At 44.8% G+C, this 20,592-nt stretch overlaps 1 protein-coding gene across 1 annotated transcript in view; it reads left to right on the top strand.

The window, feature by feature from the left end:
* Window positions 1-20,592, top strand: part of GGT5 (gamma-glutamyltransferase 5) — a 30,906-nt gene that overhangs the window by 6,371 nt on the left and 3,943 nt on the right. Inside the window, exons 2-8 of the mRNA XM_007092310.3 lie at window positions 15,460-15,590; window positions 16,470-16,565; window positions 17,081-17,276; window positions 17,872-18,029; window positions 18,568-18,714; window positions 19,600-19,736; window positions 20,116-20,306. Coding sequence (XP_007092372.2) covers window positions 15,460-15,590; window positions 16,470-16,565; window positions 17,081-17,276; window positions 17,872-18,029; window positions 18,568-18,714; window positions 19,600-19,736; window positions 20,116-20,306 — 1,056 coding nt within the window. The remainder of the gene's footprint in view (window positions 1-15,459; window positions 15,591-16,469; window positions 16,566-17,080; window positions 17,277-17,871; window positions 18,030-18,567; window positions 18,715-19,599; window positions 19,737-20,115; window positions 20,307-20,592) is intronic.

The raw sequence follows: 20,592 nt of genomic DNA, 5'->3' as shown, positions 1-20,592 counted from the left end.
CTTTAGTGTTGTTGATTTTCTTTATTATACATTTATAACCTTTTACACTAGTTTCTATTTTTATCTTGATTCTTCTACTTCTGTTGAGTTTGAGTTGCTTTTCAAAAAAACTCATCTTGAGATACACAAATTATAAGATGGGTATGTAGGTTATTGATTTTTAAACTCTTTTCTGATACATGAAAGCTATCATTTTCCCTCAAAGTTTGGCTTAGATGCATTTCACAAGTTTTTTGCTGTTGTTGTGGCTATTTTCCCCCTAAATGTTTATATTTTTATTTTGAAAAAATTTTAAATCCACAGAAAAATGGAAAGAATGCCCATTTACCCTTCACTTAGGTTCACCAATTGTTAATATTTCACCTTGTTTTCTTTTTCTCACTCCATGTATTATCTATTTATCTATTTTTATTAATTTTTAAAATCTTTATTAATTTTTGAGAGAGAGAGAGAAACAGAGTGCGAGCAGGGGAGGGGCAGAGTGAGAGGAAGACACAGAATCTGAAGCAGGCTCCGGACACTGAGCTGTCAGCACAGAGCCCGATGTGGGGCTTGAACTCACGAACCGCAAGATCGTGACCTGCGCCGAAGTAGGATGCCCAAATGACTGAACCATCCAGGTGCCCCAATCTATCTATATGTTTTTAAAAGTAAGTTGCTTTAATCATGGCACTTTATCCCTAACTACTTAAGTATATATCTACTAAGAATAAGATATTCTCCTATATAACACTGATACCATTATCACGCTCAAGAAAATTTGATACCTCATCCAGTTCAAATTTTCCCAGTTGATCCAATAATTCTATCATCTATTTTCTTCCTTCCCTCCTATCTATCATCTATCATCCATCTTCTACTTATTTATTTCTTTACATCCAGTATCCAATCAGTGATTATCATGTTTCTTTAGTCTTCTTTAATCTAGAACTTCCCCCTGCTTCTTTATTTTTATTTTATTTATTTATTTATTTTAGAGGAGAGAGTGTGTGAGTGGGGGAGAGGGGTTGGGGTGGGGGGAGAGAGAGAGAGAGACAGGAGGGGGGAGAAAAATCTTAAGCAGGTTCCACACTTATGAAGCCTGATGTGGGGCTTTATCTCACAACCCTGGGATCATGATCTGAGCCAAAATCAAGAGTTGGTCACTCAACCAAATGAGCCACCCAGGTGCCCCTTCTCTGCCTCTTTAAAAGAAATGAACAAACAATTGATCTTCTATGATATTAACGTTTTTAAGGAAGCCAGTCCAGTTGTATCACAGTCTTGTTTCACAATCTTGGTTTGTCTAGTATTGTCTATTGTCTATTATTTCTTTCTTTTAATCTTTAAAAATTTTTTGATATTTATTTTTGAGGGGGGGGGGAGGGGCAGAGAGAGAGAAGAGGATACAGAAGATCCGAAGTGGGTTCTGTGCTGACAGCAGAGACCCCCAATGCAGGCCTCGAGCTCATGAGTCATGAGATCATGATCTGAGCTGAAGTCGGATGCTTAACCGATTGAGCCACCCAGGCGCTCCTCTAATTATTTCTTCATGATCAGATCCAGGTTAAACACAAAGGATCTCCTATCATTGGTGATGCTAAGTTGGATCACATCATAAAAGTGGTATCTTCCAGATCTCTCCACTGTAAGGGGTAGTTCCCTATTAAATAAGTAACATATGGTTTGATACTTTGAGACCAGGCGAGTATCCTTTTATTAAACAACACTTGACCCCATGTTTTAGCATCTATTTTGGTCCTTGTCTGAATAAATAAATTTGTGTTGCAAAAAGGTGATTTCTAAACCTGTCATTTCTTCAACATTCATTAGCTGGCATTCTTTTATAAAGGAGATCCCCTCTTACCCAACCTAGATGTTCTTGAGTATCATTATTGACTCAAGGATTGTCTTTTTAATGACTTTTTTAATTAAAAACTTTTTTTCCAATGTTTATTTATTTTTGAAAGAGAGAGAGAGAGCAAGTGGGGGAGGGGCAGAGAGAAGGAGACACAGAATCCAAAGCAGGCTGATGGCTCTGAGCTGTCAGCACAGAGCCCGACGTGGGGCTCCAACCAGGAGCCATGAGATCATGACCTGAGCCAAAGTCGGACGCCTACCTGACTGAGCCACCCAGGCACCCCTCAAGGATTGTCTTAATTCAATATGTTATAATCCAACATTGTTATTGTTTTTGATGCCCAAACTGTTACAGATTTGACCAAAGAGAGCCCCTCTAAGCCAGCAACTATGTTCTTTTACACAAATCCATTAGTCTTAGAAAATTTTCTTGACTTCTAGCCCAAAATGTTCCAGGATCTGCTTGTATATCCCCTCAGCCAGATCTGAAATCAGGAATTAGTAGATTATGGTATTTCAGAAACCAAGATTTAAGTGCTAGGAGTGTTCACTGATATAGGGAAGCCATTGCTTCTATGATGTGTCAATGCATAGAACCAGAAGAAACATACAAATGTCATGAGTCTGTACTGAGACCTCCAGTTCAGATCCACCATGATAGGCTTCTTCTCATTTTCCTCTCATCTGTGTGTCTCCTCTACCATGGTAAAAGAAGTTCCCATCAAATATATTTACTTACTCATTCTATCCCCAAGTACTCACAAAATAGTCTCCAAGTTAATTCAATAGTATCACTCAATGAATCTAAGTAAAGTTTGAGATCTCTTTGCATGGTTTTGTTGTTGTTGTATTTGTCTTTAGCATATATCCCACAAAAGATGTATGGTACAATTAAATTTTTTTCCTATGTGATTATCAGTTCAATATACATTAGCTTAATTTTTTTTCAGTTCATATTCAATGTTAGGGTTTCCTTTTTCATCCTTTTTGTTTTAATTTTATTTTTGAATACAAGTCAAAACTATGTAAAAAGATATCCTCAAAGATCTCATTCACCTTACCTTCATTCTGTTCCTATTCAGTCTTTTAGAGGGAATCATTTTCATTTGTCTCTGATTTATTTTTCCTGTTTTTTTTTAAATTTATATATCTCCTTCTCATTTTCTTTTTCTTTTTTTGCTATTATGTCTGGTTTGTTTGTTTGTATGTTTTTTTGTTTTTGCAAAACAAGAAAATATATCACTTACTTTCTCTTTTTGGCATAGCTTTTACTTTTTTTTTTTTACTTTTTTTTTTTTAATGTTTATTTATTTTTGAGACAGAGACAGAGCATGAACGGGGGAGGATCAGAGAGAGGGAGACACAGAATCTGAAACAGGCTCCAGGCTCTGAGCTGTCAGCACAGAGCCCGACGCGGGGCTCGAACTCACAGACCGAGAGATCGTGACCTGAGCCGAAGTCGGCCGCTTAACCGACTGAGCCACCCAGGCGCCCCTGGCATAGCTTTTAATATCAAGAGGCTTGTATTTTTGCTCTAATGGTTATTATATTTCTGTAGGTATCTTTATTGTATGTTATATATTATATGTAATTACAATATTAGATATATAAATATGATACTTGTAGTTCTCCTACTTTTTTGGGGATATTCTCTATTTGCTCCTCTGATGGTTAAACTAGGCTATGGTGCCCAGTAATTTGGTCAAATATTAGTCTAGATGTTGCTCTCAAGGTATTTTATAGATGTGATTAACATTTCATTCAGTTGACTTTAAAACAGATCATCCCGAAACCTGGGTGGGCCATGGCCAATCAGTTGAAGACCGGAACTACAAAAACAGGTTTCTGGGAAAAGAATCTGTAACATAAAAATCCTGAGTTTCCATCCCTCTGACCTGCCCTGCAGATTTTGAACTTGCCAGCCTCTGCGATAACATGAACTGATTCCTCAAAATAAAAATCTTTATGTCTATCCTACTGGACTGATAGAATTCCCCACCATGGGTAATACTGAAATTACCTGGAAACCTCTTCTTCCCCCTGTTTTTTATCTCTCCCAAGATAGGATCTGAAGGGATATGGGATATCTTCTTACTCTTAGTTAATACCTATCGTTCTATCAAACCTTATTCTATTTCTTATACAGCCTCTTTCTTCTCACTCCCATCTTCCTTTTTGTATCCACACAATAGGCCTCACCATCCATAACAGCTTTAGCAGTTTCTACCACTTTTTTAGCTAATTTTCTCTCTTCCCACCAAATGAGTTTTCTGTCCACAGAATCATTAAAAGGAAATTTTTCATTGGTTCATTTAACCCATCTACGCATCCAACTTCATGTGTAAGAACACAGGCACATTTACTTTTATCAATACCGGGGTGGTCTGTAAACCAACGAGTATTTTTTTAATGTTTATTTATTTTTGAGAGAGAGAGAAAGGGAGAGAGAGAGAGAGAGAGGGGAGGAGGAGAGGGGCAGAGAGAGGGGGGGACAGAAGATTCCAAGTAGGCTTTGTGCTGACAGCCAAGAGCCTGATGCAGGGCTCGAACTCACCAACTATGAGATCATGGCCTGAGCTATAAAGTCAGGCGCTTAACCAACTGAGCCATCCAGATGCCTCCAAAGAGTTTTTTCTTTTAAATTGTCATTTGACTGGCCCATAAGTAAAAGACAACAGTCATGTCCTCAAAACCATATCTCCAATCCATTTTTTATGGTTGTGCTGTACCTACATCTTCAGAACCAGAGCCATTAAGTTGCTGTACTAATTCCATTACAACCATCATTTTTAGTTTTAGGTCTACATGTAAATATATATTTAATTCTTACTCCCACTCATGTCCAAGTCTTTCCAGTTATTTTGGTTCTGAGGTATGCTTTTTATTAGATTCTTCAGGAAGGGTTCTTGGGGAAAATATTCACTGAGTTCTTGCATGTTTATTTTTTTTTTCTTCCAAGTCTTTATTTAGATTCAAGTCAGTTAACATATGGTATAATGCTGGTCTCAGGAGTAGAATTTAAGGATTCATAACTTACATATACCGCCTAGTGCTCACTACAAGTGCCCTCCTTAACGTCTATCACTCATTTAGCTCCCCCCCCCCCACCTTTCCTCCAGCAATGCTCTGTTTGTTCTCTATAATTGAGTCTCATGGTCTGCCTCCCTCTCTGTTTTTATCTTATTTTATTTTTCCTTCCCTTCTCCTATGTTCATCTGTTTTGCTTCTTAAATTCCACATATGAGTGAAATCATATGATCTTTGTCTTTTTCTTTAAAAAAATTTTTTTTAACGTTTATTTATTTTTGAGAGACAGAGAGAGACAACATGAGCAGGGGAAGGGCAGAGAGAGAGGGAGAGACAGAATCTGAAGCAGGTTCCAGGCTCTGAGCTGTCAGCACAGAGCCCGACTCAGGACTCGAACTCACGAACCATGAGATCATGACCTGAGCCGAAGTGGACGCTTAACTGACTAAGCCACCCAGGCACCCGGTTTTTGTCTTTTTCTGACTGACTTATTTCGCTTAGCATAATACACTCTAGTTCCACCTATGTCGTTGCAAATGACAAGATTTCATTCTTTTTGATCACCAAGTAATATTTCCATTGTGTGTATATATACACCACATCTTCTTTATCCATTCATCAGGGCTTTATTCATTCATTGGGCTCTTTCCATAATTTGGCTATTGCTGATAGTGCTGCTATAAACATTTTTGTTGTCTGATTGCTGAGGCTAGGACTTCCAGTACTATCTTGAACAACAGTGGTGACAGTGGACATCCGTGTTGTAGTCCTGACCTTGGGGAAAAAGCTCTCAGTTTTTCCCCCTTAAGGACGATATTAGCTGTGGGTCTTTCATATATGGCCTTTATGATGTGGAGGTAGTTCCATCTATTCCTACTTTTTTGAGGGTTTTTATCAAGATTGGATGCTGTATTTTGTCGAAAGCTTTTTCTTCATCTATTGAGGGGATAATGTGGTTCTTATCCTTTCTTGTACTAATGTGGTGTGTCACATTGGTTGATCTGTGAATATTGAACTACCGCTACAGCCCAGGAATAAAGCCCACTTGATCATGGTGAATAATTCTTTTAATGTACTGTTGGAGTCAATCTGCTAGTATCTTGCTGAGAATTTTTGCATTCGTGTTCATCGGGGATATTGGTCTATAATTCTCCTTGTCTGGTCCTTGTCATTATAATTGGTCCTTGTCTGGTTTTGGAATCAAGCTAATGAAGTTTTCCTTCCATTTATATTTTTTAGAACAGTTTCAGAAGAATAGGTATTAATTCTTCTTTAAATGTCTGATAGAATTCCCCTGGGAAGTCATCTGGCCCTGGACACTTGTTTGTTGGGAGACTTTTGATTACTGATTCAGTTTCTTTGCTGATTATGGGTCGGTTCAAATTTCTCTTTCTTCCTGTTTCGGTTTTGGTTGTTTATATGTTTCTAGGAATGTATCCACTTCTTCTCAGATTGCCCAATTTGTTTATATATAATTGCTCATAATATTCTAATTGTATTTCTGTGGTGTTGATTGTGATCTCTCTTCTTAAATTTTGTGATTTTATTTATTTGGGTCCTTTCTCTTCATCTTAAGTCTGGCTAGGAGTTTATCAATTTTGCTAATTCTTTCTTTCCTTCCTTCTTTCTTTCTTTTGTTTTATTTTTTTTAATGTTTATTTAGTTTTTGAGAGAGACAGAGCACTAGTGGTGGAGGGGCAGAGAGAGAGGGAGACACAGAATTGGAAGCAGGCTCCAGGCTCTGAGCTGCCAGCACAGAGCCCGACACAGGGCTCAAACCCATAAACCGTGAGATCATGACCTGAGCTGAAGCTGGACACTCAACTGACTGACTGAGCCACCCAGACACCCCACTAATTCTTTCAAAGAATCAGCTCCTAGTTTCAATCTGTTCTGTTTCTTTTTATTTCTATATCATTTATTTCTGCTCTAATCTTTATTATTTCCTTCTTCTGCTGGTTTTAGGCTTGATTTGCTGTTCTTTTTCCAGTTCCTTAAATGTAAGACTAGGTTGTGTATTTTAGACATTTCTTGCTTCTTGACGAAGACCTGTATTGCTGCACACTTCCCTCTTATGACCACCTTTGCTGTGTCCCAAGGTTTTAGAATGTTGTATTTTCATTTTCATTTTCTTCTATGTATTTTCAAATTTCTTCTTTAATTTCCTGGTTAACCCATTCATTCTTTAGTAGGATGTTCTTTAACCTCCATGTATTTGTGGTCTTTCCAAATTTTTTCTTGTGGTTGACTTCAAGTTTCATAGCATTGTGATCTGAAAATATGCATGGTATGCACTGGTTGAGACTTGATTTGTAACCCAGTATGTGATCTATTTTGGAGAATGTTCCGTGTGCACTCAAAAAGAATGTGTATTCTGCTTTAGGATGAAATTCTCTAAATATATCTGTTAAGTCCATCTGGTCCAGTGTGTCATTCAAAGCCATTGTTTCCTTGTTGAACTTCTGCTTAGATATATCTATTGCTATAAGTGGGGTTTTAAAGTCCCCTACTATTATTGCATTATTATCAATGAGTTTCTTTAAGTTTCTTATTAATTGATTTATATACTTGGCTTCTTCCAAATTGGGGGCATAAATATTCATGATTGTTAGCTCTTCTTACTGGATAGACCCCTTTACTGTGATATAATCTCTCTTTGCAGTCTTTGTTTTAAAATCTAGTTTGTCTGATATAAGTAGGCGACTGTAGCTTTCTTTTCATGTCCATTAGCATAATAAATGGTTCTCCATCCCTCCCTTTCTATCTGGAGGTGACTTTGGGTCTAAAATGAGTCTTTTGTAAGCAACATATCAATGGGGCTTGTTTTTTTTAATACATTCTGATACCCTATGTCTTGATTGGAGCATTTAGTCTATTTACATTTAGAGTAATTGTTGATATATATTAATTTAGTGCCATTGTATTACCTATAAAGTAATAGTTCCTGTAGATTGTCTCTGTTCCCTTCTAGTCTTTGTCGATTTGGTCTCTCTTTCCCACTGAAAGGGTCCCCTTTAATATTTCTTGCAGGGCTGGTTTAGCGGTCATGAACTCCTTTAGGTTTTGCTTGTCTTGGAAACTCCTTACTCTCCTTCTATTCTGAGTAACAACCTTGCTGGATAAAGTATTCTTGGCTGCCTATTTTTCCCACTTAGCACATTTAACATGTAACGCCACTCCCTTCTGGCCTGTCAAGTCTGTGGACAGGTCTGCTGCAAACCTTATGTATCTGCCCTTTTAGGTTAAGGACCTTTTGTCCTTAGCTTTCAGAATTCTCTTTGTCAAGTTTCACTGTGATATGTCTTGGTGTTGGCATGCTTTTGTTGATTTTGAGGGGAGTTTTCTGTGCCTCTTGGACTTGAATGCCTGTTTCTTTCCCCAGACTAGGGAAGTTCTCAGCTATAATTTGTTCAAATAAACCTTCTGTCACTTTTTCCTGCTCTTCTGGGACTCTTATGATAGGGATATTATTGTGCTTTATAGAAGCACTGAATTCCCTAAGTCTATATTTGTGATCTAATAGTGTGATCTAATAACAGTGTTTTTTCCCTCTTCTTTTCAGATTCATTATTTCCCATAATTTAATCTTTTATATCACCTATCCATTCCTCTGCTTCTTCCATCCTCATTGTGAGGATCCAGTCAATTTTGCATCTCAGTTACAGCATTTTTTAATTGGGCCTGACTAGTTTTTAGGTCTTTTGTCTCTGCAGCAAGAGTTTCTCTGGTGTCTTCTATGCTTTCAAGCCCAGATAGTATTCTTATGATTGTAGTTCTAAATTCTTGTTCAGGTATATTGGTTATATCTGTTTTGAGTACGTCCCTGGCTGTGGTTTCTTTTTTCTTTCTTTTGGGGAGAATTTCTCCTTCTTGTCATTTTGTCTAGGTTTTTGCCTTTTGTGTGTTATGAAAACTTGTTATTTTTCCTGTTCTTGAGAGTAATGCTCTATAAGAAGAGGTCATACACTGTCCAGGAACTGCCATGTCAGGAAGTGTTTCTGGTGTATGCTGTGTGCACTCTGCTGTTGTGATTTGTCTGCTCTTTTCTCCACATCAGCCCTCTGCAGAGCTCTTCCTTGGTTGCAGTGGGGAGTGTTTGGACCTTTGACTAGGTGTGCTTTGATTTGTTAAAATAAACCTGTTTTTTTTTGAAAGACTGTTCCAAAAAAAGAGAAAGGAAAAGGAACAAAAAACCCAAACAAGCAAACAAACAGACCAAAAACTATATGCCTGATTCCAAAGAAAAAAAGGAAGGAAGGAAGGAAGGAAGGAAGGAAGGAAGGAAAGAAGGAGGGAGGGAAGGAAGGAAGGAAGGAAGGAAGGAAGGAAGGAAGGAAGGAAGAAAAAAGCCTGGTCCTATTTCCATCAGAACTGAAGCTGATGCTCTGGAGCACTCTATGATCAGTAGACTTGGTGCATGTGTGGGGCTTGTGTTGGTCCTCTTGAGGAGAGGCCCACTGTGCTGGCTCAGTCAGACCTGCCCTAGTGAAGGTGCACCTGCAGGGCACAGCAGGGTGGGTTTTGGTGTAAGCAGCTCCAGCCTCCACTGGGAGTGTTCTGTTGCTTGCTGAAGTCCAACAGTGCTGGTGGGTGAGGGAAGATGGCATCACTCTGCTCTCTTATCGCAGGGTAGAGAAGCTGGTGTCCACGCTGTTCAGGTAGCCCTCACAGACAAGTGAACAATCTCCCCTCCTGTGTTCCAGGCTTCCTTCAGGTCTCCCAGTGAAACCCAGGGGATCCCTACACCATGCTGTCCATTCCTGGGCTTCTGCCTTCCTTATCCACAGGAGCACCACTGCCTGCCCAGATCTACTCCATTGAATGGCGCAGACTTCTAAATGCTCAGATTTTGAGCTCCACTGTTTGCAAAAACTTCCGATAATCAGTTCCTCTTGATTCTCCAGTCAATGGTTTCAGGGAAGAAGTATTTTTCTTGTGTGGGCCTGATGTGCTGTTCTCTCTTCCCTTCTCTCCTCTCCACGAAAGGGGCTCCCTTCTCACCTCGGCACCATGGCTTTTCTCTCCCCCAGTTCATATCTCAGCATCTTGTACCTGTCACGTTCTCTCCCTCTAATTGGGCAGGTTGTTCTCTTAGTCCTCAGATTGATTTCATAGGTGTTCAAAATGATTTGATGTTAATCTAGCTGTGTTTGAGGGATGAGGCAAGCCTGGGGTCCCCCTACTACTCTGCCATCTTAACTCTCTCCCTCTTGCACGTTTGTAACAGTTTGTGGCCTTTGTAGGTGATGGTCAGTTTAGATGGATATAAAATCTTTGGTTCACGTTTTCTTTCCTTGAATGTGTTGATTATAACACTTCACCATCCCTGGAACAAAGCATTGGTGTTGAAAAGTCTGATGACAATCTTTCTCTTCTAGAAGAGTCTTTTTATCTATATTCCCAAATAATTATTAATTGTTATTAAAGTCCAAAAGGTTTATTAGAATATATCTCAGTGTTGGCTATTCTGAATTGATTTTCCCACATAGTGGAGTGCCTTTTTCAATACAGAGTAAATTTTGTGGGTTTTTTTTTTCCTTTTAAATTATGAAAGTTATCTTGAATTATAGTATTTATTACTTATTCTGTCCCATAGATTTGGCTTTCTGCTTTGGGACTCCTATTATGTTTGTGTTTGATCTTCTTTGCCTGTCTTTTGTATTTTAAAATCTCTTTTTCATTTCTTTTTGATTTAAAAATTTCTCCCCTTTTTATCTTCTCTTTCTTTTTAAAAAATGTTTATTTTTGAAAGAGAGAGAGAGAGAACACAAGAAGGGGAGGGGCAGAGAGAGAGGGAGAGAGAGAATCTCAAGCAGGCTCCATGCTGCCAGAGCAGAGCCTGACATGGGGCTCGAACCCATGAACTGTGAGATCATGACCTGAGCTGAAATCAAGTGTCAGACACTCAACCAACTGAGCCACCCAGGTGCCCCATCTTTTAAAAAAACTTTTAATGTTTATTTACTTTGAGAGAGAGAGAGGGAGAGAAAGAGAGAGAGAGAGAGAGAGAGAGAGAGAGAATGAGCAAGTGGGGAGAGGCAGAGAGGGGAGAGAAAAATCTCAAGCAGGTTCCACACTGTCAGTGCAGAGCCTGATGTGGGGCTCCATCCCACAAACTGTGAGATCATGATCTGAGCTGAAATTGAGTCAGATGCTTAACCAAATGAGCCACCCAAGTGACCCTCATCTTCTCTTTCTTTTAAGGAACCTCTGTAGGCATTTGCCCTGTGTTTGTGCTTAGCCTTCATTTCAGGGAATTTTTTCTTTTATGTTTTATTCTTTCTTGAGTTCTATAATTTTGTTTTTTAAGTCATCTTTTCTAGTCTCTTCATTTGCAGTTTTTCTAATTCTGATGTATGCTGTCCCTTCGTTGCTTCTATAACTCTTTTAATTTATTTTGGCGCATTTTGAAATATTAAGTTGCCATTTACATCTGCTTTGTAGGCTCGTCTTTTTAGCATACCTCCATGGATCATTATGCTGTTACTTATTATCTTTTTTTCTTATAACAATTCTGTATGGGGTATGACTTCAACATGTTTTATTATCCATGGTAAAGCAAAATGAATTTTCCTGTACTTTTAGGCTGGAAGGCAGGTCAAACTAGCTTTTATTACTTCATAGCTCTTGAATTCCTTCTGCTGTTTTCACAAAATGATTGGAAAAATATATGTGGTCTCCTACTTATTGACAATTGTTTTCTCTTTCTTTTGCCTCTGTGGTTCCTGTCCTGTTCAATTTGCTTCTACTACAGTAGCCTCTCATCAGAGCAGGGCTCTCTGCCCTGGAGGAGGGTGTTGGTTTATTCATTTTGAGAGTTCTAGGACCCAGAACTCTTTAGCACCATGTCTTCTCTTGGTTACCTTTCACTCACCCATAAGCTGGAGACTGCCTAACACAATCTGTAACACTCATCTGAGTGAAGGTTTTCACATTGATCTCTTCCCTCTGAGACCCTGTGGGGGATGTGGAAGTTCTTCAGACCCATTGCCTTCCCTTTCCTTCCTCCCATATGATGGCTGATAACCCAAGTTCTGATGTATAGTATTTTCACTGCACTTGGTTTGAAACACTTTCTAATCTCCGTTGTAATGTCTTCTTTGTTCTGTGAGCTGTTTAATAGTGTTTTTCTTGGTTTCCAAATATGTGGGGATTTTCTAAGTCATTTGTATGATTTCAGTTCTTTGAAACTTGTGAGGCTTGCTTTAAGGTCCAGAATATAATCTGTTTATATAAATATTCTATGTGTTCTTGAATGTGTATTCAACTGCATGATTTCTGAGTACATCACTTTGTATGTGTCAGTTTAGTCATTTTATTACAGTGGTGTCATTCAAATCATCTACAGCCTTACAGATTTTTATCCTACTTATTCTATAAGTTTCTGACCTGCCTCCCACCCTAAAAGTTTCTACCATGTATATTTGTCTCTTTCTTTTTGTTCTGCCAATTTTTGCTTTGCATTTTTAAACTAAGTGTACATGCATTCAGATTCTTATGTCTTCATGTTGAATTGAGCTTTTATAATAATAATGTATCCCTATTATCTCGAATAATATCTATCTTCTTAAAATCTACTTTGTCCAGGGGCACCTGGGTGGCTCAGTCGGTTAAGCGTCCGACTTCAGCTCAGGTCATGATCTCGCGGTCCGTGAGTTCGAGCCCCGCGTCAGGCTCTGGGCTGATGGCTCAGAGCCTGGAGCCTGCTTCCGATTCTGTGTCTCCCTCTCTCTCTGCCCCTCCCCCGTTTATGCTCTGTCTCTCTCTGTCCCAAAAATAAGTAAACGTTAAAAAAAATTTTTTTAAAAATCTACTTTGTCTGAAATGAATATAGTTATAAATGTTAGCGTTTGCATGATTTTTTTTGTTTTATCCCAATGCCTTTTAATCTATTTTCTATATGTTCTATAGTTTTCCCCCTCTGTACTTAGATTTGGATATTTTGTTTGTTTGTTTGTTTTTAATATTTTTTTTAACGTTTATTTATTTTTGAGACAGAGAGAGACAGAGCATGAACAGGGGAGGGTCAGAGAGAGGGAGACACAGAATCTGAAACAGGCTCCAGGCTCTGAGCTGTCAGCACAGAGCCCGACGCGGGGCTCGAACTCATGGACCGCGAGATCATGACCTGAGCCAAAGTTGGCCGCTTAACCGACTGAGCCACCCAGGCGCCCCAGATTTGGATATTTTGTATTGAATTAATCTTTTTTAAAAATTTGTGTCCAACCTGTTGCTAATTTATTATTAGCATTGAGCTCCTAATTCCATGTATTATAGTTGCCAGTTCTCTGGTGAAATTCTTAATCTTGTTTTTTATACCCTTCAATGTACTGTGGTCTGACAGTTTCATAATCTGGAGATCCCATGGGTCTTTCTTCATTGTTTGTGCTTTCTCTTGGGCTTTGTTTATGCTGTCTTACTGCCTTGTTTGCTTGGCTATTTTAAATTTAGCATTTGGGGAATGTGTTAAAAATTATTAAAAATAATTTTTAGAAATAATCTGAGGCCCAGGATATCATCTTAATCCAGTTTGATTAACAGTAAGGACTTGAAGCTTGGGCCACTGGGCTCGTCAAGGCTGACCCATTTCTCGTTTTACTTCCAGAGCAAGGACCCATCTCCAAGTGTGATTCACCAGCATACCCAACCCCCAGCCACACTAGGGTGTCAAAAGCATTGTGTGGCTTCTTGGCCACTTCTTCCAGGACCAGCAAACATCTTTCTCTCTCTAGGCTCCTCTTTCTCTAGGCCTGTATTTCTTCCCAGCTTGTGATGTCTTTAAGCAGATGTTTTCTATTTGTCTGGATTTTCTAGTGGTCTGTAGGAAGTTTGGTCTGAATTATTTAGTTTCCTGTTGTGGGGATGTCTGAGTTACATTTTGACAGGTAATTTTGTTAAATATGTAGGGGTGGGGGGGAGGCAGAGGCAGGGGGCCAAGTAAGAGATGTTGCAATAGCCCAGGTGAGAGATGCTGGTAGCTTGGATCTGGGGATGAAAGAAAGTGAACAATCATGAAGGACTCCAGCATTCATGGCCAGCACAAAGGTGTGAATGGTTGTGTCCTTTCGAAGATAGTGAAGGTAGGAAGGGAGCCATTTGGCGGGACAAGAGGTGGTAGGAAAATGCAGTTTAGGTCATGTTAAGAGTGAAATGCCTCAAATAAAAACTTAAGAAACAAACAAAACAAACAAAAAAGGGTGAAATGCCTCTTAGACACCCAGAGGAGGTATATTGTGGATGACTGTGGATGTGACTGGAGTTTAGGGGAGAGGACTGAGCTGGAGATAAAATTTAAGGATCATCAGGGTGGAGGTTGCAATTTAAGGTCTGAGCCTTGATCAGCTCGTCTGGGAGGAGATATAGTGCACAAGGATGGAGGACTGAGCCTGATGCCTTCAGCAATGTGAGGTCAGGGAGGTGGGGGGAAAACCAGAGCATGGTGGTGTTGGTGGTGGTGGTGGGAAGGTGTCTTCTGGAAGGTGAGTATAGAAAGCACTTCCAGAGTCAGGAAGCAATGGGTCAGGTGAGATGAGGTTTTTGTAATGGGAATTAAAAAAAAAAAAAAAAAAAGTTTTACAGTTTGTCTTTTGTTTTTGCTTATGGTGTTTTCTTCTTACTAAGCATTTGTGTTTCTCTGTGTCTGGATGTGACTGTATTTTATGTGTCCCTTTCCCATTCCAAGATTGCAGATGTCCATGTGGTAGCCATGTGTGCCCATGTGTGAGCCCAGAGAAAGGACTCAGAGAAGGGTGTGAGCCCAGAGTGGAGTGGTCAGGCTGAGATGCCTGAGCTGAGGGAGGGTGCTGGGGTCAGAGGTCCAATGTGGTGGAGGAGGGGAACCAGGTCCACTCCCTCTTTGGGCCTTGGTTTCCCCATCTGTAACTGGTTTAAATGCTTGCTTCCTTGAAGTACTGGAGAGGATTCCTGGGTGTTCAGGAAGAGGCAGCCCCCAGTGAACTGTACAGGGCTGTACCCTAAGGACAGGGTCATTTCCTTGACACAGGCCAGTCTGACCAGCACCTTGGAGCTCAAGGGCCCACCCCTGGGTGGCCATGGACAGATGTGGAGACTAAGGCCAGAGAGCATTCCCATAGACACTGGGGCCCTAGGAGGGGGCTGGGGAACCCAAGCCCCTGGTGGCAGGGCAAGAACCTGGGGTCACCTGAAAAAGTCCAGTCTTAAAGGGGTTGGGGCCCGTGTGCCCCCAGTGAGATGGGGAGGGGGCGCTTCCCAGGCTGGGCTCCTGGACTGCTGGGAGGGACTGGAGGTCTGGCTCAGGCAAATGAGCCAGGGCTGCTGGAAGGGCCTAGGGAATCATGACAGCAAAATCTTCTTGCAAACTGAGAAGTTCCTTATATATGTCAAGGGGCATTGTAAATGGTATGACAATTTGCCATCTGTAGAGGGCTGTGGACCTGTGAGCAGCTGGACTTGAGGGGGCAGCCCAGTGTGGTCTCTGACCTAACCCAGGGTTTGGTGGCAGCAGAAGGTCACCTACCTGTCACCATTCCCTAGTAAATGCCAACCGAGTAAGCCCATGTTGGGAGGCTGGGGCAGGGGAGCCAAGCCTCTTACTGTATGCCGTATCCCCAGAGCCATCCTCCAGCAACATGGCTCACCTGTGGATGCCGCCATTGCGGCTCTGGTCTGCACCGGAGCCGTCAACCCTCAGAGCATGGGGTTGGGCGGAGGGGTCATCTTCACCATCTATAACGCCACCACAGGTGAGTCCGCATGGGGAACCCCGTGGGGAGGATGGGCTTGTCCACAAGTGCTAACAGTGAGGTGCTTGTAAACATCCCCAGCGTTTGCTGAGCTGTCCTGCCCACCCATGCCCCTTCCTGGGTCCTCTTGGTGCCCCTGCCCTTCCCCCCAGCTTGTCTTTGTGAAGACTTCACGGCCATCTCAAATCTTAGCACTGTCAGGGAGGAGGAATTTCCTTTGCCCTTCAAGGTCCTTCTGGCCGGATCAAGAATTAAATTGACCTGAGAGAAATTAATAGGACAAAATCAAATTTAATTTCTGGGGAATCCACACAGACACGGACATTCCAAAGACAGGCAAAAAGAGCTAAGGAGAAGGGGTAAGGGTCTGGGACTTCAAAAGGAAGGAGTGCAATTCACAGGAAGATAAAGAAGCGTAAATATTTGCTAAACAAATGTGTGTGGGGAGGGGGGAGGTCCTGGGAAACAATGAGACACAGAAGACTTTGACCAAACAGGCCTTGCAAGGTCCTGTCTACCTACCCTACCTAGTTCATATGCTAATACAGTTGCCTGTGGTGATAGCTGTCCTCCTGGAGCCGGTCCTCTGTGTAAATTCTTTCAGGCAGTAGTGGAGGAGGAGGTAAAAAGCTTTTCTGGATTCTGCTGGGTTTTAATTGCTTTTAACTCACAATCTTCATGCCAAAGTGGCCCATCTTTGGGAAGCCTGCTCTTGGCCCCTACAGCACAGAGGCTAGTTCATGGTACAAAGAGAGAAAGTGAGGCCTAGAGTAGGGCCAGGGCTGTGGCGGGGCAGGGAGGGGGGGTGGTTTGTGTGGGATGAGGCCTGGCAGCTACAGGAGTGCCCCTGAGCACTCACATGCTCTGCCCCAACTCCAGGGAAGGTGGAAGTCATCAATGCCAGGGAGACGGTGCCTGCCAGCTATGTCCCCCGTCTGCTGGACCAGTGTGAGCAGGCCCAGCCACTGGGCACAGGTGAAGCTCTTGGAGGGACCACAAGCTCCCACCCCATCAGGCCACTGGGGCTGACCAAAACACTCCCCTGAAGGGGCGTCTTGGACAGGCTCTGACACCCTGGTACCAGGAGATAGCAGCTAGCTATGGAGGTCCTGACCTGCCCCCATGGAGGTCCTGACCTGCTGGAGTTGGGGGAGGGGCTCTCTGAGTAGGGGGTGGTGATCTAAGCATAGGAACCAGCCTAGCAAAGGCTTGGAGGGTTCAGTGGAGACGGGGTGGTGGGTGGGGTGGGGGTTTCTGGAGCCAGTTTGTGCTGGGCCCTGAGGGAAGGCACTGGGGAGCCATGGGGGTTTGGGCAGAGAGGGTCATGGTCAGGTGTGGGCTCCAGAAAGCTCATTCTGGCTGCCACGCCAAGGGGGCCAAGCTGGAGGGGCAAGGGTGGGGGTGGTGGAGAACCCCTGAGGAAGGCTACAGGGCTGAGGCCAAGGTGGGGGCAGCCTGGGGGCAGGGACACGATGCCACTTGCCTCGTAGGGGCCCAGTGGATTGGAGTGCCCGGGGAACTCCGTGGCTATGCTGAGGCCCACCGTCGCCACGGCCACCTGCCGTGGGCACAGCTGTTCTGGCCCACCATCTCCCTGCTCCGAGGGGACTACCGCATGCCCTTTACCCTCAGTCAGTTCCTGCAGAGTGACTTCCTACGGCCTTCCCTGTACATGACTTCTCTGAGGTGAGCACTTCCCCAGGGAGCCCCAGGGCTCCTGCTCATCTCCTGGGTTCAGGCTCTGGCCCGTCTTTGCCTGGCTCCTACCCCGGTTCTACCTCAGAGCCTCCTCAAACTGGAGGGTTGACCCTATGGTGGTATCGGGGGCCTGAAGGCCAGGAAAGTCAGTACTTTGCGGTTTCAGACTTTCAGGCTCCATGTGGCAGAACCTAATCCGAGTGGCTCAGGCCATATCCACGTGATGGGACTCCAGGGTGTGGATTTGGGCTCTGCCACCGTCCTCTGGCCCCTCTGGGCTGGCAGGAGGGCTTTGGCCACCCCCCTTGCCCACCTTACCAGTCCGCTGACCATGTCTTCCCAGGGGTGTCCCAGGCCCGACTAGGGCGCATACACTCCTTAGGCCAGGGTGACGGTGAGGTGAGAGGCCTCAGCCCCACCCAGTCTTAAAGAAACCATCTCCCCTGATGTCTATACCAGGCCCTCGGACCCCAGACCAGGACTGCCTCCCTGTAGGGTCTCAAAGAACCCACAAGAGCCCCCACAGGAGTGTGGCTGCCTTCCAGGATCCGGCCCCACCCTGAGTCTGCCCCCAATTCCCCAGGCAGCTCTTTTTCAATGGGACAGAACCTCTGAAGGCTCAGGACCCATTCCCATGGCCCGCGTTGGCTGCCACCCTGGAAACCGTGGCCACAGAAGGTGCAGAGGTCTTCTACACAGGGACGCTGGGCCGGACACTGCTGGAGGACATTGCCAATCAAGGTCAGCTGTGCTGAGTTCCCAGAGCCCACAGCTCTGCCTGAGAAGGAGCTGGCTCTGGATGCTAGGAGTGAAGGCAGGCCCTTCCCTAATCCTTGCCGGAGTGTGGACCGCTCCCAGGATTTGGAGAGGCCATGTATCCAGGCCTGCCCGCTGCTGGCCTCCAGGACCCCGTGGTCAGAGTCCTTGAGGAGCAGAGCTCCCAGAAATTAGGGCCAACAGAGGGGAGTTATTGGTGGCCACAGTGGGCTCCTGGGCCTGGAGCTGTCCACCACCTTCACAGTCTGTCAGAGGCCACCTTGCCTCTCTCACCTTCCCCTTTTCTCCCCACCAACCTGCCTGCCTTCGGCCTCTGTCCACCCATCCCTTGCCTGGCTCTAGGGCCCAGCCCTGACGCCGCTGCCCACAGACCTTCCATCACCCCTAGGGCTCTAGAAGCCTAGGGGATGGGGGAAGCCCCACCATGTGACCTGGGATCCGTGGCTGTCACTCTGCCTCAGTTTTCCCATCTGTACATGGAGTCTCTTCTGTCTCATCTCAGGTAGCCAGCTGACCCTGCAGGACCTGGCAGAGTTCCAGCCGGAGGTAGTGGATGCCCTGGCAGTGCCCCTGGAGGACTACACCCTATACTCACCGCCACCACCCGCAGGGGGTGCGATTCTCAGCTTCATCCTCAACGTGCTCAAAGGTAAGAAAGACTCTCAGTCCTCCCACCCAGAGTCCTGCCCCCATTGGGAACTCCAAGCCCAGCGGTAGCTCTGGGCAGCCTTCCTTTTCCAGCTCAGCCTCCTCCTCAGACACCAAAGATGGGGCTGTGGAAACAGGTAAGATGCTGTGCTCTAGAGCCTCTGGAGCAGTCCACACTCGGGGCTTTGCTGAAGGGTCTGACACCATCCACCCAGTGAGTCCCAGGTGATCCAGTCCCAGGGCACAGGAGCAGGTGGGCGGTGCAGGGGGTGAGCTGCCCGGCCCGTGTGTGCATCCGGGGCTGAGGCCTGGACTGTGAGATGGTGAAAGGGGGTCCTCGCAGTGTCCAGGGGTTGGAGCTGCCCGAGGCTGACTATCTCAGTTCCCTTGGCTGCCATAACAGATTACCGCAAACTTGTGGCTTAAAGCAACAGAAATCCACTCTCTCATAGTTCTGGAGGCCAGACGTCCAAAATCAAGGTGTCAGCTGAGCCATGGCTCCTCTGGGGACTCTGAGAGACAATCTGTTCTTTGTCTCCTCCAGCTTTTGGTGGCTGCCAGCACTCCCAGGCTGCGGCGACATCTTCCCAGTCTCTGCCTCCCGCTCACAGGGCCTCCTTCTCTTCTCTGTGTCTGTTTTATAAGATTACATTTAATTGTGTGATTACATTTAGAGCTCACCCGGATAATCCAGGATAATCTGCTCTTTTCAAGATCCTTAACTTAATCACACATTTTGCCATATAAGGTAAAATTCACTCTTTTGCCATATAAGGTACTATTCACAGGTTCTGGGGATCAGGACATGGACAAATCTTTTTTGAGGGGGGCCAACATTCCACCCGCTACACGGGGTCATCCATATCTGCACCCCTCCCCTTCCCAGGGTTCAACTTCTCCTCTGAGTCGGTGGCCAGGCCCGAGGGGAGAGTGAACTTGTACCATCACCTTGTGGAGACGCTCAAGTTTGCCGGCGGACAGAGGTGGCGACTGTGGGACCCTCGTAGCCACCCGGATATCCAGGTGAGATGGCCTGTGGCTGGTGGAGAGCCCCGTCCCAGCCCCAGGGCTCAGCGTGAAGGGAAGGCCAGGCTGTTCCTAGACCCCAAGAGTCTGGCTGGGTGAGATTGGAGGGAGATGTATGAGGTTTTAGGACAGGACAGCCTGGCAGTGGCCCAGGGCAGGGAGGGTGAGGAGGTCTGCGGACTAGAAGGGGCTCAGAGTGGCAGGTGTGAGAGAGGCAGTGATGGCTCCATATCTCAGAGGGCCCGGAGGATGAGCAGCGTCTGGTGGTAGCCTGGGCTCAAGGGGGGTGCACGGGAGAGGGCCTCCAAAGGAGACCCTCTTCTCTGTGGGCCTACCTGGCACCTTACTGTTCCTACCATCTGCCCGGCCACCCCAGAACGCCTCCCAGGACCTGCTGGGAGAGGCTTTGGCCCAGCACATCCAGCAGCAGATCGACGCTCGGGGTGACCATCATCTCAGCCACTACAGCCTGGCCGGGGCCTGGGGCCACGGGATGGGCACAGCGCACGTTTCTGTGCTGGGGGAGGATGGCAGTGCTGTGGCAGCCACGAGCACCATCAACACGCCGTATGTTCCTGCCTGTCCCCAGGCCCTGCTCTTTTGCTCCCTCAGCTTGTTTTACGGGCCCCCTAGTTTCCCCTTGCTTGTGTCCATGGGGCAGTACCTTGCTTTTCCCTTTGCTTCTTCTCTGTCAGAGGGGCCACACACCTCTGTCATTTCTGGCTGAAAGGCTACAGATGGGTGGCCCTGAACCACGATCCGCTTGGGAATGAGCTTTACCCAGAAGGATGCCCTAACTGAGGGGCACAGGCGGATCCTTGGGGGGCAGTGCCAGGGAGAGAATGGCAGCTCC

This window comes from Panthera tigris, chromosome D3, assembly GCF_018350195.1.
Source record: "Panthera tigris isolate Pti1 chromosome D3, P.tigris_Pti1_mat1.1, whole genome shotgun sequence".
In the NCBI taxonomy this organism is placed as follows: Eukaryota; Metazoa; Chordata; class Mammalia; order Carnivora; family Felidae; genus Panthera; species Panthera tigris.
Note: the sequence above shows the minus strand (reverse complement) of the source record. Positions and strands in the feature narration are given on the sequence as shown.